General features: G+C 49.5%; 7 protein-coding genes across 7 annotated transcripts; 3 read left to right on the forward strand and 4 right to left on the reverse strand.

Moving 5' to 3' along the window:
- Positions 1 to 681: 681 nt before the first annotated feature.
- On the reverse strand, positions 682 to 2,305 carry M430DRAFT_61658 (hypothetical protein; the record flags this gene model as incomplete). Its single annotated transcript, XM_024868939.1, has 3 exons — positions 682 to 1,109; positions 1,278 to 1,677; positions 1,727 to 2,305. 3 exons carry the CDS (start codon positions 2,303 to 2,305, stop codon positions 682 to 684), a joined length of 1,407 nt encoding a protein of 468 aa, XP_024716855.1.
- Positions 2,306 to 2,963: 658 nt separating this feature from the next.
- On the forward strand, positions 2,964 to 5,286 carry M430DRAFT_110145 (hypothetical protein; the record flags this gene model as incomplete). The annotated part of the gene is made up of 4 exons (XM_024861333.1): positions 2,964 to 3,319; positions 3,412 to 4,107; positions 4,173 to 4,610; positions 4,734 to 5,286. 4 exons carry the CDS (start codon positions 2,964 to 2,966, stop codon positions 5,284 to 5,286), a joined length of 2,043 nt encoding a protein of 680 aa, XP_024716856.1.
- Positions 5,287 to 8,116: 2,830 nt separating this feature from the next.
- Positions 8,117 to 9,767, reverse strand: M430DRAFT_53860 (hypothetical protein; the record flags this gene model as incomplete). The annotated part of the gene is made up of 4 exons (XM_024868423.1): positions 8,117 to 8,488; positions 8,537 to 8,905; positions 8,960 to 9,548; positions 9,634 to 9,767. The coding sequence occupies 4 exons, from the start codon at positions 9,765 to 9,767 to the stop codon at positions 8,117 to 8,119; spliced, it is 1,464 nt and encodes a 487-aa protein (XP_024716857.1).
- Positions 9,768 to 10,683: 916 nt separating this feature from the next.
- Positions 10,684 to 12,231, forward strand: M430DRAFT_147144 (hypothetical protein; the record flags this gene model as incomplete). Its single annotated transcript, XM_024863050.1, has 4 exons — positions 10,684 to 10,884; positions 10,938 to 11,247; positions 11,298 to 11,916; positions 12,000 to 12,231. The coding sequence occupies exons 1-4, from the start codon at positions 10,693 to 10,695 to the stop codon at positions 12,229 to 12,231; spliced, it is 1,353 nt and encodes a 450-aa protein (XP_024716858.1). The 5' UTR covers positions 10,684 to 10,692.
- A 368-nt stretch (positions 12,232 to 12,599) lies between these two features.
- Positions 12,600 to 13,911, reverse strand: M430DRAFT_31199 (hypothetical protein; the record flags this gene model as incomplete). The annotated part of the gene is made up of 2 exons (XM_024866017.1): positions 12,600 to 13,034; positions 13,093 to 13,911. 2 exons carry the CDS (start codon positions 13,909 to 13,911, stop codon positions 12,600 to 12,602), a joined length of 1,254 nt encoding a protein of 417 aa, XP_024716859.1.
- A 1,512-nt stretch (positions 13,912 to 15,423) lies between these two features.
- Positions 15,424 to 17,416, reverse strand: M430DRAFT_53862 (hypothetical protein; the record flags this gene model as incomplete). Its single annotated transcript, XM_024868424.1, has 7 exons — positions 15,424 to 15,621; positions 15,709 to 15,804; positions 15,867 to 16,009; positions 16,071 to 16,372; positions 16,433 to 17,003; positions 17,056 to 17,107; positions 17,228 to 17,416. 7 exons carry the CDS (start codon positions 17,414 to 17,416, stop codon positions 15,424 to 15,426), a joined length of 1,551 nt encoding a protein of 516 aa, XP_024716860.1.
- A 605-nt stretch (positions 17,417 to 18,021) lies between these two features.
- M430DRAFT_69744 (hypothetical protein) lies at positions 18,022 to 20,748 on the forward strand (the record flags this gene model as incomplete). Its single annotated transcript, XM_024869449.1, has 6 exons — positions 18,022 to 18,058; positions 18,424 to 18,681; positions 18,764 to 19,329; positions 19,434 to 19,695; positions 19,766 to 20,206; positions 20,292 to 20,748. The coding sequence occupies 6 exons, from the start codon at positions 18,022 to 18,024 to the stop codon at positions 20,648 to 20,650; spliced, it is 1,923 nt and encodes a 640-aa protein (XP_024716861.1). The 3' UTR covers positions 20,651 to 20,748.
- Between the last annotated feature and the right edge of the window lie 206 nt (positions 20,749 to 20,954).

Consider the following 20,954-nt stretch of genomic DNA (forward strand, 5'->3'; position numbering starts at 1 on the left):
CCCTAACCCTAACCCTAACCCTAACCCTAACCCTAACCCTAACCCTAACCCTAACCCTAAGAAGGCTGCAAACTAGAAGTTGGAACTGCCCACTCGAGAGAAAACTATGGATGAGATGCTGTGTCGGTTTCCTTTCGACAAACAAATTGAACCAGAATCAGATATTACCGGACCAAGATATTCCAAGACTGAGATCAAGGACCTTGGGCGAAGGTGGTGTGTCCCCTTTAGACGCAGGTATAAGGAGGACCGAGCTTCCTTCTAACTCCCTAGGCTTCTTACCAAGGCCACCGGAAACAGCAATAAGATGCCTGATATCTCCTTCATTCGCAAAGTCTTCATCGAGGCATGCTTCAGGTCAGGACGTGATCTATATTCTAGTGAGTAATCTCTTGACTTGGTACTACTCAAGGACCTAAAAATCTCATAGTTCTAATAGTTCTAACTTGATCTGATAAAGACCGTTGATTTTGAGGGTAGTAGATTAAAGTAAGGGGTAACAATCCCCGTTTACTTCTCTTAGAACTTGGAGGAGGAAGAAGGACAGAGACCACTGGAGATTGCTTCTCCGTTAGGGATCAGTTAGTAATTAAGAAAATATAATTCGTGACCCGGTAGGCAATCCCCTAGTTTGACATTAGGGAAAGGGGGCAAACGTTGCTTTAGTCAACACGACCCCATTTACAAGTTCACTTCAGAACGTCCGGCGTCCTTAAACAATTGTCGCAACTGTTGTTCATACTCTTTTTTGTCCGCAAGTTTTGCAGCTACAACCTCTCGCGCATCAGGAGCCCAGTAAGCTGATACCATTTGTGCAAATCTGATATCCCGTCGTGGCTCAAATATTGGCTGTATATGTTGGACAAAAAGGTTGAACAGCCCTTTTGGGCTTTTTAGTGCATGGGAATACCAGAAGTTTCCAATCTTCCAGCCTCTCCTCATGATGTCTGCGCGGTACACAGTACTGCCGTACACAGATGGAAACGATTTCTCCTCCTCCTCGAATATGTCCATGAATTCTTCGCATGCTTTCTCAAACGTTCGAAGCTCTTCACCTCTAAGCTCGTCTACGCCGCGGTTGGTTATCCAATATGGAGGAGCTAGCATCTCTATAGGAAGTGAGCATGCCCACTCAAGGTCGATAATATATTTGACATGCCAATTGCTGTCTACAAAGATGTTACCTCTATGTAGGTCTGTGAGACTGAAAGCAAATGGTCCATGCCGAAGGTCGCGGGCTGTGAACTAGGGAAGGAGTCCTCGCATTGTAAACAGACTTGCCATCTGTAAAAGACCGTCTTCCTCGTTGGTCATAGAGTTAGGCTGATTTCGTATGCGGCTATCATGGCATGCCAAGAGATCAGCGTAGTATGCATCAGTAGTTGTGTATGTAAGATTTCTTGGTATGTTAGTCGGAATACCTTCGTTCTCGAGAGAATGGAAATGATGAGCCAAAGGACGATTTGTTAACATAAGGACACCTCGTTCGTCTATCGTCCAGGACCCGATGCGAGGCAAAGGCAACTGACTCAAGGCGAGCATGATGCGGGATAGATCTTTGAAGAAGTTGGTCCTCAGGTCGCGATCGTGGCAGAATTCGTCCCAGGACTCTGAAAGCATCTTTGCATCTGTTGTCTCGATATAATCCATAATCAAATATCCATGCCCCATGACGCTCTGACGGCTGTAGCTTATGTATCTACAAGGAAGGGTAGGGGGATTGTACGCTCTGACCGCTTGGAAACCCAAACCCCCATAGGAAGGGTATTGGAATATGTGAACAGTTTTCCTGAATCCAGATAAAGGCAGCGATTTCGGCGCGGAGTTTCTCGTTTGAATTGCCAGGACAAGTTGATTCTCCGACTTTGTATGGTAGTGGTAGCCGAAGTAGTACTCGTTTCCCCGGATGCCTCTTCCAATTATCTACGTATATCGGTATGCAAACATTGAAACTGCCATGTTTCCACTCCCTGAATTCTCCAAAGCGGCATGTTTCGTTGCTGGCCAGGCCGAGATGGAGCGATACGAGATTCTTGAAGTCGTCGCGATGCTCATATATCCAGAATAAGAAGTCCTCGCGTTGACTGGAATATGCTAACGGGAAAAGCATATTGTCCTCCTCGTCGAGAGCTTCTGCCAAGGTCATTTCCCCATGGAGAAGTGGAAGGGTAGCTAAGACGTTTGGCGGATGCTCAGAACCAGGAAGCGCCGATTGTGACTTTGGTGCAGCCTGATCTTCCGCGTCGAGGCTGCAACGGACATCGTTAGAGAGCGATGTTGTAGAAGGCATGCTCTTGTCACTCATGTTGGGAGACGATGACATGGGAATGAAGGAGATAGGATTGATTGTGGAGACACTCAATTGGTTGCGGTGCCGCTATACTAACAATGGCATGCCGCTACAATCGGCCTAACGCTCAGGCACCGCGAGCTGACTCGCTGGAATAAATCAGGGGACAGACGGTCATATTACTAATACTATCAACCGGTTACCGATAACGGTGGACTCGAACCTCGCTTCTTCTGGAAGGTTACCCCTGTGTGCGAACTCGCCTCGCGTATCATTAACCGAGCGACCTCCCTTCTCCGGATAGCTTCGCTGCACGATCCATCCCTCGTCGGCTACGCGTACCAATCAGACGGCCCCATCTAACCGTCGGCCCTGACTTGATTTCCCGTCCCGTCCGCCCCGCCGGGTCTTATCGCCGCCGCCAATGCTTTGCCAGGGCCAGCCACGTGCGGCTCTACAGGATCTTCTCCTTCTATAGAGATTACAGCAACACCACTACACCACTCTTCCACCTTCATTTCGAACCAGAGCAACTATAAAGCCGTCGCCCCTTGCTTCGTCGCCGTCATGTTGTCGATCCAGCCCATCTTTTCCCCTTCCTCTCCTCCCCTTCCTTCCCCAGGTCTCTCGTTCACCTCTCGGGCCAGATCAACGTGCACATCGCCTATATAGCATGAAGACCACTGCGGCTCTGGCGCTGGGAGCGCTCTCCTCAGCCGTTGCCGTCCACGCCGTCCCCGTCGTCGACGAGAGCTATCCATACACGGGTCCCGCGGTGCCGGTCGGCGATTGGGTCGATCCGACTATCAATGGTAATGGCAAAGGCTTTCCGCGTCTCGTCGAACCCCCCGCCGTCAAGCCCGCGACGAGCAATCCCACCAACAATGTCAATGTCATCTCCTTGTCGTACTTCCCACAGGGCATCAATGTTCACTACCAGACTCCCTTTGGTCTGGGCGTGCCCCCGTCTGTCCAATGGGGCACCTCTCCCACTGACCTGGACTACACGGCGGTTGGGTACTCTCACACGTATGTACATCCTACCATCTCCTCCGCTGATCTCTTCTACCTCTCCACAATCATTAAAACTCGGTGCGCTGACCTGGGATCGGATGTGCCAGTTATGACCGCACCCCGCCCTGCTCCATGATCGCCGCTGTGACTCAGTGCAGCCAATTCTTCCACGAAGTCCAGATCGGCGGCTTGAAGCCGGATACCACGTACTACTACCAGATCCCCGCCGCCAACGGCACCACGGCCTCGGAGGTCTTGAGCTTCACCACGGCGCGTGCCGCCGGCGACCCGAGAGAGTTCACTGTCGCCGTTCTCAATGATATGGGCTACACCAATGCCGGCGGCACATACAAGCAACTGATCCAGGCCGTGGACGAGGGCGTCGCCTTCGCGTGGCACGGCGGGGACCTGAGCTATGCAGACGATTGGTACTCGGGAATCCTCCCCTGCGAAGATGACTGGCCTGTCTGCTACAATGGCACCTCGACCGAGCTCCCTGGTGGCTTTCCCACCCCCGACGAGTACAAGGTCCCGCTCCCAGCGGGCGAGGTCGCGAACCAGGGCGGTCCGCAAGGTGGTGATATGAGCGTCTTGTACGAATCGAATTGGGATCTCTGGCAGCAGTGGATGGTCAATATCACCGCCAAGGTGCCGTATATGGTCATGCCCGGGAATCACGAACCGAGCTGCAGCGAATTTGACGGCCCGAAAAACATCCTGACGGCGTACCTAGACGACGATGTCTCCAATGGAACGGCGCCGGAATCCGAGCTCACGTACTATAGCTGCCCCCCCTCCCAGAGGTACGTACTCCCCTGTTACATTGCGATAACATATGTTCTTGAACACCTCCCCCTAACAAGAACAGAAACTTCACGGCCTATACGCACCGCTTCCGGATGCCGGGAGACGAGGTAGGCGGTGTTGGCAACATGTGGTACTCGTTCGACTATGGACTGGCTCACTTTGTCTCTATCGACGCGGAGACCGACTTCGCCAATAGTCCCGAGTGGCCTTTCGCTCGCGACGTCAAAGGCAACGAGACCAAGCCCACGCCAGATGAGACTTTCGTGACAGACAGCGGGCCGTTTGGTGCCGTAGGCGATTACAAGAACACTAAGACCTATGCTCAGTACCAGTGGCTAGCTAAGGATCTTGCCAGTGTCGACCGGAAGAAGACTCCTTGGATCATTGCCATGTCTCACCGTCCTATGTACAGCTCCCAGGTTTCATCCTACCAAGCGGATCTCCGTGCAGCTTTCGAAGACCTCTTGCTCCAATACGCTGTTGATGTCTATCTTTCTGGGTAAGCTTCCTAATCCGATTGTCGAAACCCCTACTATCTCCTTCATCTTTGTCTTCATTATTACTTTTTACCTTCTTTGTATGCTTCATCGCGTGCTCTATCACCTTTTCTCACCAGTATTAGTCACATCCACTGGTACGAGCGTCTCTGGCCTCTTACCGGGAACGGCACCATTGACACGTCTTCTATCGCCAACAACAACACTTACTATACCAACCCCGGCGTGTCCATGACCCACATCATTAATGGCATGGCCGGCAACGTCGAGAGCCATAGTACACTAGGTGCTGGCGACAAGGTCCTGCCAATCACCACCGTCCTTGACTTCGAACACTACGGATTTAGCAAGCTCAGGGTTATCAATGCTACAGCCCTCACGTGGTCTGTTGTCCGGGGAGATAATGGATCTATCAGAGATGAGCTCACGTTGCTCAAGCGGAAGCCTTCAACCGGCACCAACTCCACCTCGACCTCTTCTTCCAGCGCTGCCGCCCCCTCTACCAGTGTGACCGCTTCCTGGACCAACGCGACCAGTTCTTCTCTTAGCGCTACTCCTGGCGTTACCTACACCACTGAGATCGTCACGGCTTACACCACCTATTGCCCGCACCCGACCGTTATCACCCAGGGCTCCAGCACTTACACCGTAACTAAGGTTAGTTTCTATCAAGGATGAGGACGTTCCTAGGTTTCGAGAACTAATAGAGGGCTCTAGGCTACTACCCTGACGATAACAGACTGCCCGTGCACTCTCACCCACACTGTAACTAGCGCTTCGATGTAAGTTTAAACCCTTCTATATTTTACACGACCTTCTAATTGACAATCGCCAAAGCCCGCTCAGCACCGCTAGCCCCGCAACTTCTTCCAGTCCTGCTACCTCCGTAATCTCTGCCTCTGCTACATCCGGGATCTTCAGCGCAGTCACTGCTGCTGCTTCCAGCTCTGCTAGTTCTGCCAGCACCACTGAAAGCATTCCTGGTGCTACCACCTCAGCATTCTACACTCCTGCCCCCACTGCCAACTCTAGCACAACTGCCGCGGTTACCAGTACCCCAATTCCCTTCACCGGCGGCGCCAGCCGCGTGTGTGCCGCTTCTCTTGCTAGCCTCGCGGGTCTCGCACTTGCCATTTACTTCTTTTAAATGTGTACTTTTATCCTTTAGTCAAAAAGAAACTTTGATAATTTTAAATTCACATTAATTTCCAGTCCGCCTCAACATAGAAATCGACATTTGAGCTGCCATCCGCCAAACATCTAACCTATCCCTCTCTCCATTACATACTGGCCTAACATGGCACGCACCTAGCCTCTTGGCTAGGCAACGCAAAAAGGTACTGCCTGAAATTCTCTACTACGCTATTAATACTCATACGTCTTGGTCTCGAGGAATCACAGGTCACTAGGTTTGATTGTGTAGGGTAGTAGTTGTACTCCGGAATAAGTTAATTTGGCTACACATAAACTCTTGATTACTACAACCAGTTCTAAGAACAGGCCTGATTCAAGTCATATCTACCCACTGCCCTTGGGCTGCGGCCGGAATTTGGTAAACTGGAAGTATACAATGTACCCTCACCCTTATGGTAGTACTACAAGCAGTGTAATTACAAACGAACGATGACACGAGTTCCGTGAATTATTTTTTACTTCCGACTTCACTAGAATGCGTCCTGCACAGAAGAGTTGATCCAGAATATAGGCTATAGCCAGTGAAAGAGCCGTATCTTCCTAGCAGTTAATCTGTCTTACAACATCCGTGATAGGACTATTAGTAGCCAGCGCCTCATCCTCAGCCAGATCCAGGACCTAGATCCTCACGAATTAAAGGAGAGGGCCGAGCTTGTGCCTTTCGTATCAAGAAATTTCATTCCTGTTTCCATCGGCCAAGGCACCAACATTGGCAACTCCGTTGCTAGTATAACGCCACAAGATGTTTTTTTTTTCTACCTACCGCGGTCGCCGGTTGGTGAAAATGCTGAATCGTCCGCCTTCAAGCCAACGTGCACCCTTAGTCTCTTCCATCTGGCCATACTACTTTCAAGTTTCAGTCGGCGTTCCATCCTGTTGAACCCTCTGGCCTAGATTCTAAACTACTCATAGTATGACTGCTCCATTCTCTATGGCGGGAATAATCTCGCATTTCGCCAGTCTAGTTGAACGGTCGAGGTGAGATTAAGCAATGAGGCTGAAGTCTGGCAGCGCCGGAGCGTTGGCTTCGCATCCGGCTTGACCTGGCGCGGGTACACCAACGGGTACACCAACGAGTACAGCAACCACGACGAATCAGGGCCAGCAAAGATATGCAACAAAAGAGGGGAATGTACATGGTGCGGGAATAGGAGCGTTAAGGTCTCACGGTGAATCTAATGAATGAAATCGCGAGCTGATGATGTTGACGATGTTTTGGCCAGGCGACCGAGCGACGGAGCGACGGCGCCGACCGTGCTATGTATGCACGTGATATCGGATCTTGTTAATCCGCGATCAGCACATCTACGCAAATTGGCAGAGGGGCATAAGCCGGGTTGAGAACCTGCTTCCCTGTGAAGTTGTCTTTACCCACTACCTACCTCCTACCTACCTCACATATAAACAACTGCTCTTCGCTCTCTTCACTCTACTTTCGGATCGACCGTCTCCTCGATATCGAATCGAATTGAATTAAAGAAGGCGAAGCCAGAGCCGCTTTGAATCCGCAATGATGGAAAATCTTGGTCATTATCGTTCTTCTGGCTTTCGCACTACAGCATAGGGTTCTGAGGTAGGGGAATATCTTGACCTCGACGGCTAGAGCTCTACACGTGGAAAACTGAAGACATTTTGGGACCCGCTCTCCGGCATTCGTCAGCTGAGTCAACTCAGATAGAAGATCAGCTCAGGTTCTACTTGGAGGAGAATACGGTTCTCTTGACTATGTCTAGAATTAGTCCACTCTTAAGGACATCCACCAGAGGGGTCTATCGCTGAGTGTCAAGGTTACCGATGTCCCGGATCCCGATATCAAGGATTATGCATTCGACGAGAGTATCTTGACAACCTTCAGTCTTTATCTGTCTCGTCAAAAGGACCCAGTCGCACGAAAGCAGCTGCATATTCCACCTGGATCAAAGTTAATCGTCAAGTGGTATGAGGAACAGCCCTTGTACTGTCTTTTCCGGTCATCCCTTACGAAGTCCCGTCGTCCCCTTTCTTCCGCCCTCCGGAAGGTAAGCAACATCCTTGATCCCGATTGAATCTATAAGAGGTTCAATTGTATTTTGAATTCCCGTTGTTGCGCCATAGACTAGCTTGTTGGTTTATTTCGACTCTCGACAGTTTGACAGGATACTTCACAAATCTGAGATGTTCGACAGAACTGTGGGTAGCATGCTTATAACCCTAAGGATACGCTTCAGACCTGTGCTAATAATATTTGGGCAGGTTCTAGGACAATTAACATAGATATATGTTGAATTACGGCGTAAAGTTTGGTCATGTCTCTATTCGAGAAGATACAGCTTCCCTACAGTCTTGCCCTCGTAAGATGTCCTCCAGACAAGCTCTTCCTAGCCGCCTCGTTCGAGGTCTCCCACATGGCAATCCTTCTCTGGTGACCTGCTTTAAAAGCATCCACCCACTTCTTATCAAACTTGGGAAGCTTCCTTCCAGGTTGTGTTTCAGTCGGTTCTCCAGCGAGCTTCCGAACAGTCTCAAAATAGTCCTCGAAGTCGGGGTATAGAGCAGTGAATGGTACACCGTCGCCTTTGTAGGCTATCCTATCCTTCTCCCATTTTTCTTGCTCTTCCACGCTTGGCAACTGGATTCGACCTGCTAGGAAACGTGCCGCAAGTACGCTTTGCCATTCATAGACTTTGAAAGTCAGGCCGGCAGCGACCTCGGGAACTGTCAGCATCGGTAGAGATCTTTATGGGGATGAACGTACTGCTCCTATAAATATCAGGGTAGGATCCTGTCTCTTGAAAACATGCAAATACAGATCTGGCACCCGATTGTTCCTAATGGGGACGTCTGGTAGAAATGGCAAGGTCCAAGTGTAGCCTGTCCCTAAGATAATGTAGTCGACATTGTCTAGAGAAGTACCGTCTTCAAAACGGACGGTCCTTGCGCCATTAGCACTCTGTATCCTTTTGATTGCTGGCCTTTTCTTGATGCTGGGATGTTCAAATGCGGTTCCGCCGAAGTATGGATGCCACCGCCCACGAACGACTGCATTGACTGGTGTTTCAGCATGACCCACGAGATCTACTGCAATGTCCATGCCTGATACCGAAGCGCCCACAACGACGACTCTCTGTGCCAAAGTCAGCTAGGGTCAATTTGTATAGAAGTTTCGACCCCGATTTACCTTCCCGCGATACTTTTCTACTCCCCTATAGCCTTTGCTATGCTCGACTGACCCGGGATACGCCAGGGCAAACTCCGCTAAGCCCTCGATCTCTGGGACAAAAGGGACAGTATAGTGACCACTCGCAACGAGAACCGCATCGAAATCCTCAGACCACCAATAATCCTTCTGATGCCAGTGCTCATATCTCCGGAGGGTAAGCCTCCACGTCCCAGAATCTTTCAATTTCTCAACCTTCTCAACTGTCGTGTTATACTCCACCAAATTCTGGTATCCATTACGATCCAGCAGGCTATTGATGTACTTCTGGATAACCGTGTGATGGCGGAATGGGGTGTCTCGCCCATGGCGTTTGATAGAGAGTTCGCTCGGCTTCGCAGGGATAGGTTCCTTTGAGAATTCCATCACGACCGCATCGATATTTGTCTCGAGGTGGGGGTACACCGACGTTTCCGCATAGCGGTACTGAGATGAGCTTGCCGTACGGCATGGGAGGTTTTCGGGAATTTTAAGAGGCTTGTCTGCGGTCCTGGCGGCGAGGGCTTTGATATCGGGAAGCTTGGGGACCATGTGCTCGGGATCTTGAATCCTGTTTCCATGCTTCTGTTAATGCGAGGGAATCTTTCAGAAGAACGCCGGGCTGCCAGGGACCCATGAGGAACAGAATAGCTTACCAGCAACCACCCGCCTTCTCGCGACGTTCGAAAACGCGGATAACATCAAAGGATTTCTCTTGGGCCAAGCAATCTACAGCGATAGCCCCCGCGGGACCACAACCAATGATGGCTACCTTTTTGACTGGTGCCATTTCTCTCTACCGGATCGGCCGTCTGTATGCACGATCAGACAATGGCTCTTAGACAGTTGTTCTCCCGTACGTGCGAAGAATGGCATCCAAATGATCAATGCCTCATCAATGGCTCTCTGCATCCACGACTCTGGCTCTACATATGAATGGGGGTCGGCTGCGCATATCCGATCCGAATGGCTTCATCTTTTTCCAAATCCCGACAACAGCCTGCAGGGGTTGCCGAGATTCGGGAATCACGCAATTCGACCCCACAAGAGCGTGATTGCAGTTTTGGGCATCCTAAGCTTTCGGCCGCTGTCAATCCTGTCAATCCTGTCAATCATCGACCGCTCTGGGCCGCGCGGGGCGTTGTGGCTCCAGGGCCCGTCGCCGCCGTCGACTTGAAGGCGTGCGGTTTGGGCTTGCTGTCGCGTGGCAGAGCCGCAATCCAGACGATTTAAACGATCTAAACGCGCCCCCCATCCCAGCGGCCATGCGATATGCACCTCTGTCACATTTGTCCGAGGAGAAGCCATCTCCATCGATGCGAAGGGGTGCTGCAGAGCAGATATTGCGTCAACGGGTGTGGTAAGTTTATTATGTGCTGTGCGGGATGCGGCGACATGCTTGGTTTCGCATGCATTTCTTCCCAAAGGAGCCCAGTACCCTTGGTAATTTCTCCTTTGTTGCCTTCGTCTTTTAATCCTCTTGACCGCGTCTTTTTCTTCCTATCTCTGACGCGCAGATGGCCATGGAGAAAGCCCTGGAACAGCAGCTCCCTGTGGAGCCGACGTGGAATTCCGATTCAGAGCATGAGCAGAACGAGTCGGATCACAGGCATGGGGGCTTCGACAACACAGAAGCCATACGAGCTCGCAGGAAGTAAGGGCCTGCCCAGTGAGGACTTGAGAGAACATGATTGACATTCCCGTTCAGGGTCGACATGACCGTCCTCCCACTCCTCTTCCTCGGCCTATCCGTTTTCCAGCTCGACCGCATGAACCTCGCCAGCGCTCTCACAGCAGGCTTCCAAACGGCCATCCATATCGACCAGTCGACCGTTAATGCCGGCAACCAACTAATGTTCGCCGGCATTGTCTTGCTCGAGATCCCATCTAACATGCTCCTCCAGCGAGTCAGTCACCCTTCTCTGCCTCGCAAGACGCAGCCCTAACACGTTGATCCTAGATAGGCCCTCGAATTTACATGGGAGCCCAGGTTCTAATATTTGGCCTGATTGCGACACTACAATGTCTCGTAAAAAACCGCGCTGGATTCCTCGTTATAAAATCCTTTCTGGGTTTGGCGGAAGCGGGGTACATTCCTGGAGGCGTATATACTCTATCCACATGGTACACAAAGAGGGAACTGGCGAAAAGAGTTGCCATCTTCTTTTTCGGAATGTTTGGTGGTAATGCTCTAAGTCCAATTTTAGCATCTGGGATCCTCAAACTGGACGGACGGCGCGGCCTTTCTGGTTGGCAATGGCTCTTCTTAAGTAAGTCAACAACATTCCTACAGGCCACTTAGAGCTGAGTTTTGTCCTAGTCGAGGGTGTCTTCACTATGTTCGTAGGCATACTCCTCCTAATTTTCCTCCCCGCATCGCCCGAACAGCCGAAACCCCTTTTTCCAAAAGGCCTCATCCGAATCTCATCTAGAGAAGGCATCTTGCTTCAACAGCGTATAGCTACTGAATCCCCAAAGAAAATATATCGTTCCCAGCATCTAAGTATCTCTCCAAGGATCGTTTGGAAAACACTCTGCCACTGGCGTCGCTGGCCGCATCTACTCGCCACCTCGCTGGTGTTCTCAACATGGAGCCCGCTTACTACCTACACGCCTACTATTGTCATGTCTTTAGGTTTCTCTCGTACTCCTGCCAATGCTTTAGCCTCAGTCGGCCCATTTATCTCCCTCCCAATCGTCTTTCTCTTCGCCGTCTTCAGCGACAGGACCAACGCCCGTGGACTCGCTGTCTTCCTCGCTATAATATGCTACCTTATCACATTGATCGTCCTCCGGACCACCGAGGCACACGTCGGGAAATGGAGCCGGTGGGGACTGTGGACAGTGGTTAACTCTTTTGCCATTGGGTACCATCCAGTGCATAATACGTGGTTGCAATTAAATTGCGAGGGGCCTGAGGATAGAAGCGTGAGCATGGCGTAAGTTTTGCACCCCTGATAAGAACAATCCCTCAGAAAACCTAGCTTGGTGAAGAGCGAGCATAAGCTGACAAGTCCATCAGATTGTGGGTAATGTCGGCAATTACAGGTCTCATGTACGGGTCCCAATATTTCCAGGCGGATGATAAGCCATTTTACCATCGGGGGTTGGTAATTATGATTGGGGTTGTGAGTGCTGGAGCGGCCCTGGTCCTTCTTCAAGAGGGGATATATTGGCTTTGGAATCAGAGGGCTCGAGCCAGCAATGCGCAAGAAGAGGATCAGACTAAATACAAGCGTTTATATGTCCCGTAGGTATAGATTCTGTTTATGTTAAGTTCTAAAAGTAGAAATTTAAGCATGACCAAAGGTATCGGATACAGTGTGAATTGCAGCACATGCAGTTTTGTCAAACGGGAGGAAAGGACTTGTTTGAAGAGTGAAGGTAGGGGTCTAGAGAGTATGTCTCTTGTCTATAAGGAGAGCACAAAAAGATATAGGTTATGTTCTTCTTGGGTAACTTTAATCCACCAAAAAGCTGTCGGCTCAAGTAATCACATTAAACAATCAGGAGCAAGAATGATATCGGTACTAATAGATAAAAGATAATAGAACACTACATAGACTAAGGCAATATAGCAGGAGATCTCATTGACTGCGGTTTATGATCTATCCAATTCTAATCACCAGTACAGCTCCATTGGGAAAACGTCAAGTGCTTTCACGCCAGTCTCAGTGATTTGGACAATTCTCTCAGTACGAAGCCCACCGACGTTGGGGACGGTAATCGTAGCCTTGAGTGTAAACACCATGTTCGGCTTCAGAACGGTTTGGTTCCCGGGACCAATCCATGGCTGTTCTTCCTCACAGTCCATGCCGGTACCATGGCCAGTTCCGTGGCCACGGGCTTCGCTCGAGTACTCTTCGTAACCACTTTCCACCAACGATTGTTGAATGACGGCGTTTAGATCCGAACATGTAATGCCAGGACGAGCGGTCTTCAAACCGGCTTCAACGGCCCGCGCAGCAGCTTGCACGATGGCCTTCTTCTCCTTGCTCGCCTCACCATAAGTGAAACCCCGGCCGCCGTCAGCAACATATCCTCGATACCGAGCCCCCTGCAAAGATACGATTAGCTAAATTCGCTCGCGTGGAATTCTAAATGAAAGAACATACAATGTCCGTCATCACTAAATCCCCGGGTTGAACAACACGATCAGTTGGGCGAGCGAGATTGAATCCTGAGCGAGGCCCTGCCTGGACCATTGCATCAAAAGCAGTACGGTCTGCACCACCAGCAAGCATAGCCCGATCTCCAATGAGGGCTAATTCACGCTCGGTATGCGGCTTGCCATCCTTCAACGTCTCTCGGATAGCAACCATGGCAGCATCAGTCAACGCGGAGGCCTTCAGTATCAGGGCAACCTCACGGTCACTCTTGATTGCCTTGATCTCTGCCAGTAACTTGGTTGGTTCAATTTTCAGGTTTCCGACGGCGGCCTCCACGCGCTTCATAAGGTCCCAAGGGATATAGGCATGCCCTGCAAGACCTAGTGTGCCGGTATGATTTGCTGCAAAAGCACTCAGCCTTTTGTGCAGCTCATCAAAGCTGTACACGGGGAATGTTGTACACTCGCTCGCATAGTTGACGCACTGCTTCGACACGAAAAGGGCGGGGTCCGAATCGACTCCGAGAAAGAAGATGGCATTGGCGATGTCTGAGACGCCATCCAAGGGACGAAATTCCGTGAAATAACAGACGTTGGAGCCACGCCAACAGTCACCAAAGCCTATCAAACCTGTTAAGCCTGCCTTGGGTAGCGCATCTCGAACCTTTGCAATGCGCTCCTGGTATTCCGAGGCTGGAATCAAGTCTTCCGCATGTGTATATGTGGAACCGTATTCGATGAAACTGTTTGAGCTTCCATTAAGGTGGTGTATATTTGTTGGCCCATTTGCAGTAGCAGTGGTGGTCTCGGTCAGCGTGGTAGACATTGTAACGGTTGCAAGAGCGGATGAATTGAATTGATATTTTTGATCTAAAATTCTGCGGAATTGAAGAAGAGCTGAGTGCTTGATGAAAAGTGAGTTGTAATACAAAGAGATATGGCCTTTTATATCTACTCGATATCACTCGTTTATAGTGCAATTGCCATTCTAGTACCTGTTGTAACTTGCAACCACGTCCCTGAATAGAGGTGCTTGCTTGCTCCAAATCTGTCAGGTGGTTGACTTGCCAGATACAGACCGGCCAAGAGCCAAATACCTCGCAAGTAGGAGATAACTTTCCTCCAAAACTGAGTTAACAGTCCGAGCTAAAAGATCTCGAAAAGTTGCTTAGGAGCAGTTGAGAAGGCATGTTGAAGCCTGAAGGGTCAGACGGGCTGCATTCTCTCCCATTTCCCCCCTTCCTATCCCACTTTCCTTGACTCACGTCCGCACAATTCTTCCTTTTTTGATTTTCGAGGTAAGACTTCCCGAGAATACCGTGATCAGCCAGCTTACCGTCACCTTACGCCCCGCTAGGATCTAATCCTGTAGAGCTTATCGTGAGCAGCCCCACGCCCCCACTATCCCCCCGCTATCCCCGCAGTGGGGGCGCACTATGTTCTCCGCATTTCGCCAATTCAGGCGCCCCCTCGGCTGTACGGTTATGCATTAGTCAGATATCGAATCGAGATATTCTCTCCATTAACACTTCAATCAAGCCAAATGCAGAAACATGACGCGACCCTCCATTCCGGTGCAATATCCAACACCGCGGTTTGATTTGGATATTTCCCGAATAGGCCACGGACGGCCATCCCGTTCGGCCACAGTCCTATACAAATGTCTTCTAGGACCCTGAGCGGTCACAACGTCATAAGCCATAAGTTTGACGACATTTCTTGAGCAAGTGTGTTTAACGGACTTTTTGCCTGTCATGTGCTACACTTCGTAGAAGCTGTGGAGGGAACATACCAGCATTGTAGTGTGTAGGGGGGAGTCCATCGAACGCGTGGTGGTTTTTAAGGTACGAATCAGTAGATCGTATCTGCATTACTTCGACTCTTTTAGAGCACCTTCCTTTGGTATTTATTTACATTTACGGATATATTGAAAAGGTGCCGAGGTATTGTCTGTAAGATAAGGTACAGAAGGCTCTTGGAGTTACAGACATTGTGACAAAAGTGATAGGCTACGGACGACTCTTCCAAAAGTACCATGTCATCTGTTGTAATGGTTCTGCTCTATAGAATCCCGTTCATTGATCAATTAATCTCTGACACTTCAATAAAGTTATAAATTATTATCTGGAGTTTTGCTTTGGGAAGATAGTGTTGTATATAAAACAATCTAGGTTCATTGAAGTCCTTTAGATTGAAGGTGCCGCCGTCCGACTTCTCAGAAAATCGTCCCAAATTAGTACTCCATTCTCAAATAAAGTTCCTTTATCCAACCGCTCAGCAACTATTTCCAGCTCCAGATACAGCAGAATCTCCCGAAACAACATCAGAGAAGGAACACCTAGTTTCCATGAGCGGCTTGGCCCACCATCTCGACCTGCTCGTCACTTCCATCTTTTTCGCGGCCACTTTCAACATATTCCTCATCGCTTTTCTCGGACTTTGCCTGATTGTTCCTCGAGTGGAAGGCACTTGGTTTCCCTGTAAAGATCTCGTCGATTTCCTCCAGGGACTTGCGGGCAGTCTCGGGATAGAAGAACTTTATGATCGTCAATTTGTCTAGTTCTTTCCTCTTCGAAATAACTATTTTGGGAGAGATAGACGTTGGGCATCAGTTGAAACTTACGTAGATAAGAGGAACAAAAGTAGCAGCGAGGACGGCCCAGATAATGTAGAATTTCCAGCCGAGATTCGACACGCCTGGGGGTGTAATTTCCACGACCTGATCCGTGGTGAGTATGCAATGTGTTGAGACTGACTCAAGAGTATGCTATAGATACTTACAAGAAATGTGCAAATCCAGGAGAAGCTGGTTGCAACAGCAGAGCCCTTCGCTCTTAATCTCAGAGGTAGTAGTTCAGGAGTATACATAAATGGAGTACCCATAAATGCAATCCCGTATATGGCAATATACGTAAAGAAGAACACTTGATGGTAAGTTAGTAATTAGCTGAGAGAAGATAATTGATAAACTCGGGCAAATCTTACCTATAGCTGCATAGTTTGTAGGTTGCTTGTTGATGCTCAAGAGGATAGCCACCATCATCATGTTAATAGCACATGAAGCCGAAGCAATTATAAATGGCTTCTTTCTTCCGTACCTATCTAGGAAGAAGACCGGGTAGAATGAAGCAAGGAAAAATACTAGACCATTAAGACCCGAAACCCACAGGGAGGTGCCTCGGGATAGACCCATGGTTGTTTCGAGGAGATATGGTATGTAATAGACCAGGGCATTAACACCACTCATCTGTTGAAAAACACTGATGCCAATTGCCAGGATCACACGTCTAGATAATTCAAACGTCAGAAAGCTTCTATAACGTAATTTAGGAATTGAGTAAATATACCTTCGGTTTTTGACCTCATTATTCCAGAATAATTCCCTCCACCTCACCGGGCCTTGTGCCTGTTCAATTTCAAGAGCTAGAACAATCTCATCTCGGCGAGCCACAACTGCAGGAGTATGCTCTGTTGCATCCTTACTTTCGAGAGCGGCGAGGATAGCAACCGCTTCTTCCAAGCGATCGTGCGCAATCAACCACCTGGGCGATTCTGGGAGGAATGGAAGCATGAGGAGACTAATTGATGCAAAGACCATCTGAAGGGACACCGGAAGTCGCCACGAAACGGGTCCAGAGACATAGCTTAGACCGTACTCAAACCAGTAGGAGAAGAATATACCGAATCCAATCGAAGATCCCAGAACAGATAGAAGCTTTCCACGATTCCTGGGCTTTACCATCTCGGCGGCCCACATAGGAAGCGTTGCGGCGAGTGTGCCCATCCCTATACCTGCAAAGATCCGGCCAACGATCATCTGACCAAGTGAAAAGGAGGAGGTCTGCAGGGCAGCACCGATCATCATGATAGCAAGACCAGCGTAGGACGAGCCCTTCCGGCCCAGCCTCTCCCCGAAGCCTTTTGAGAGCGTCATTGAAGGTGTTTCCTCGCCGTTGTGATCAAGACTTACCTGAGCACATCATGGCGCCCAGCCAAGCTCCAACATCGTAGAGCGCAACAACCTAAAGCTTTATGTTAACTTCAGAAAGCACATTAACTTTTGAAAGTGTACATACAGTCCCTGTGGATAAGTGTCAGACAATAATCTCATCAGAACCCATAGGACGACATGACATACCTACTACACTAGAATTGGGATGATCCAGAGTGTCAAGAAAATCGGAATTCCCTATGACCCCGCTCAAAACTCCCTGGTCATAACCAAGTAGGAGAAATCCTGCGCCGGCACACACAATTACCGCACTGCTAAGTTTTGTGCCTCGGGCGCCAAAGAAGTAATGGCCGTTACTCGGACGCGTGAGGAAAGCCATGGAGGCAGATGCTTATTGCCAATGATAATTGTCCGCTAGTATATAGAGATGGTAGGGCTTGAAGTGAACTCGATAGTAGGGAAGTAGATTGAAGAGGAATTGCTTGCCTCTTTATAAATCTCGTAGAAGCTCTCAGGAGTCAGGGGAACTATAGCTCATGCCGGTGTTTTGGTACAATGGTACGTCCCTAATGACCTGAGGTAGATACGATTTTCGTGTGGACATGGTGAATTCCCCGGAAATGGGGAAGATAACACCCCACGTAGGATGAGGAAACAATTCCCATAATTACCCGCGCCTTGGTTGGAAATGGAAGAAGCACGAGGTCAAACTCCTGCAATAACACCGTCATGCCCCTGTACAATGGACCAATGTTTTACCTTTTGTGCACTTCGTCGTCTGGATGCATGATTACAGAGTAGGGAGTATTAGGCGCGGTATGTCTAGTCGGGTTGTCTGGGATTGCAAAACCTGGAGCCGAGCTGGAGCATTGGTGGGATGGTGGCTTTCCCCAGAATCCCCAAGTTGAACCTTCCCCGCATCCACTATCAATAGAGAGACCCACCGACAACGCTTGCCCCGCGTTCCAGGAGCTGATATTGTGCATGTCCGCAAGGAACCACAGGGCACGAATAAAACGTGGCCAAGGCACTTTAGCTTGTTCTGCTGCAAGGTCCAGATCTCAGCTCTGGTCATCCTGCTGCACGGGACGACATCATGACCCTGACGCGATGATCTTCTTTTTGGTCAACTCGAACGTGGGAATTTAGTCCGAGACGTGCGATAAGCCCTTGCGGAGCCCTTTAGTACTATGTGACCCAACTCGGCGAGTCCATTTTCTTCCTCTTTCATCCCATCACCCGTTCATGCAATCTGCTCCGAAATCGATGCATCAATGCGGACAATAACTCACACTCAAGCTACGCCGAAGAAGTGGCGGCGAGGATGGTGAGCTACCAGCATTCGTTGGCAACTGCCTTCTTATCCAGAAGTGTGGCTAATCTAAGGACCCGACATCAGCCTCACATGTCGTCGGCGTCACCTGAAATGTGACGAGGAGAAACCCATCTGCGCTCGTTGCCGGAGAGCATCAAGAGAATGCAAGCAGGACAATGCTCTGACGTTTCGGAGTAGTCAGCGAGTGGCAGCAAGAGGAATAGTACAGCCCTTCAGAATTGAGAATGGCAACGGAGCTATTGGCAAAGGTGACGAAGGCCTCAATATCTTTGCAAAGGACCACCGCTGGGTCAAGACGCCTGCTACCCGTAAGTACTAAGATTTGCCGGTCTTCAAGGCTATCAGTCTTCCTGCTTACCTTCAATCTGACCGCTAACAGAGGTTTCACAGTGTCCTTCATTGATGAAACTCCAAACGTGACGGCCGATTATAGGCACAGGCAGATGTTGGAGTACGGGCTCAGCAATAACAACGACAACAACCCTTCACCTCCAGAAAAGGAGATCGAACCCCAGTCTCCCCACGAACCACGTGACCTTCCTCAAAGCTCGCCATTCAATGTATCACCGTCTGTCGTGAATCATGACATTCCGCATGTACCGCAACATTCATTTGCAATCATAGGAAGCTCTCGACATGGATCTTTTGGCAGCGTTGACGTCGAACCTTTTGATGACGGTTCTGATCTTGGTAATCTCATCATCTCGCCAGACAGTGCAACAACTAACTTCCTGCCCGCCATTACTCTACCCATTTCACCCTCCACGATCCAAACCACTGCAGTTGATGTCAGCGCCGCTCTGTCAGTAAGCCCTCGGGGCGATGTCGTCTCACCAGCGGAACGCTCAAGGAGCGAAAGTCATCTAAAGCTCTACGGAAAAAGGATGCAATTGCCGTTTGCAAATCATCAGGAGGCGCTTTTATTTCAGCATTATACCGAGAAGTTAGCACAGATGGTGCGTCTCTATTCCAATATTTCCAACCTGTAACTTGTCCTTTCAAAACTACCTCCCGAGACCTAGTAATAGTAGTAAGTAGCTAATAGCATCTCCCTAATAAGCTTGACGTTACAGACAGGCATCGACATTTTGAGTTGGACATTCCGGAACGGGCGTTCAGCTGCCCTGTTCTGTTCAATGCTATTATGGCCTTTGCGGCTCGCCATCTTAGTCGAACATCGGATTTGAACTCCGTGATCGCTGATCACTACCACCACGAGTGTATTTCGTTGCTTATACCAATGCTGGATACAAAGGAGCTTGTGGCGGATGAAACTCTCTTCGCGGCCGCCGTGATTCTAAGAGCATTCGAAGAAACAAACGGTGCATATCTCCATCAGAGTTCTTTATGCTATAAGTTGACCCAGATGATCTGCTGACGTATAGAGACTAGAATCAAAAATGGGCCAGGAGCCGGAACACCATCTGACAGGCACCTCTGTGTTTGCGAACGCTCAGCTAGAGTTTCACACTTGGGGAGGACTCGGCTACGCTGCATTTTGGAAGTTTATCAGACAGGATATCTATCTTTCAATCCTCAGCCAGCAGCCATTGAAGGTCAATCTTCATGGTTGGGCGCAGCAGCTGTCTTTCGACCTATCCTTTGGCCCGGCCGATGACTGTACGTGGGCAAATCGTATGATCTGGATTGTTGCAGAGATTGTAGTATTTTGCTTTGGTGATAAGAATGCCTCGTCTTGGAACAAATCGTTAATGAAGACTTTAAGGTGGAATCTTTGCAGGCCGAAGACTTTCGACCCAATCCTTTATATCGATCGCGATGTGAAGGCTAAACGATATTTTCCCGAGATAAAGCTGGCACATTCCTGGCATGGTGAGTTTTTAAGAGACCTGAACCGTCCGAGATCTATCTTCTATTATAACTTATAACTGAGCCTTCTGGCTGACCTGATCCATAGTCACAGGGATGCAGTATTACTACATTGCCAAACTCTTCCTTGCTATATATAACCCTAACATCCCTAAGATAGGCCTCGGATACCAACGCCAGCGACAAGCAGTATTAGATGAGGTATTCCAGAATGCGGAAGCGGTCTGCGGCATTGCGTTATCCTCATCGCTGTCCAACGCCCGGTTGACAGCCTGTACGGCAATCATGGCAGCCGGGCCATGGTTTCGCAACCGGCCGTATGAAGAACAAGAACTTCTTCTCCAATTACTTGGTCGTGCACAGAAAGAGAATGCGTGGCCTACAGAGGCTTTGGCTCAGGGTCTGATGGAAGAATGGGGATGGCCATGCTCGTCGGAAGATAAGTAGCAGATTGCCACCGGTGCCCCCATTGGTTTAAAATAGCTGTATATGCGTATTTTACTTCCTACGCATGTGAGTAGGTTATGGCGTTACTTTAATCAGGGATTTGCTTTCTCTTAACAACATACCAATCTTACATCCTATGCGAGCTGAGAGCAAGCGGTTACTTTAGTCCTCCCTAACGGGAACTTCGAATATCAGCAGGAATCTGATGAGATCTCCGCCCTTCTCCTTGGACCTAACCCTGACACTAATATATGACTATCTGATTGTGGAATGCAACGTTACGCCGTCATCCGGTCGGGGATCG

This window comes from Amorphotheca resinae, assembly GCF_003019875.1.
Source record: "Amorphotheca resinae ATCC 22711 unplaced genomic scaffold M430scaffold_13, whole genome shotgun sequence".
NCBI classification, from domain to species: Eukaryota; Fungi; Ascomycota; class Leotiomycetes; order Helotiales; family Amorphothecaceae; genus Amorphotheca; species Amorphotheca resinae.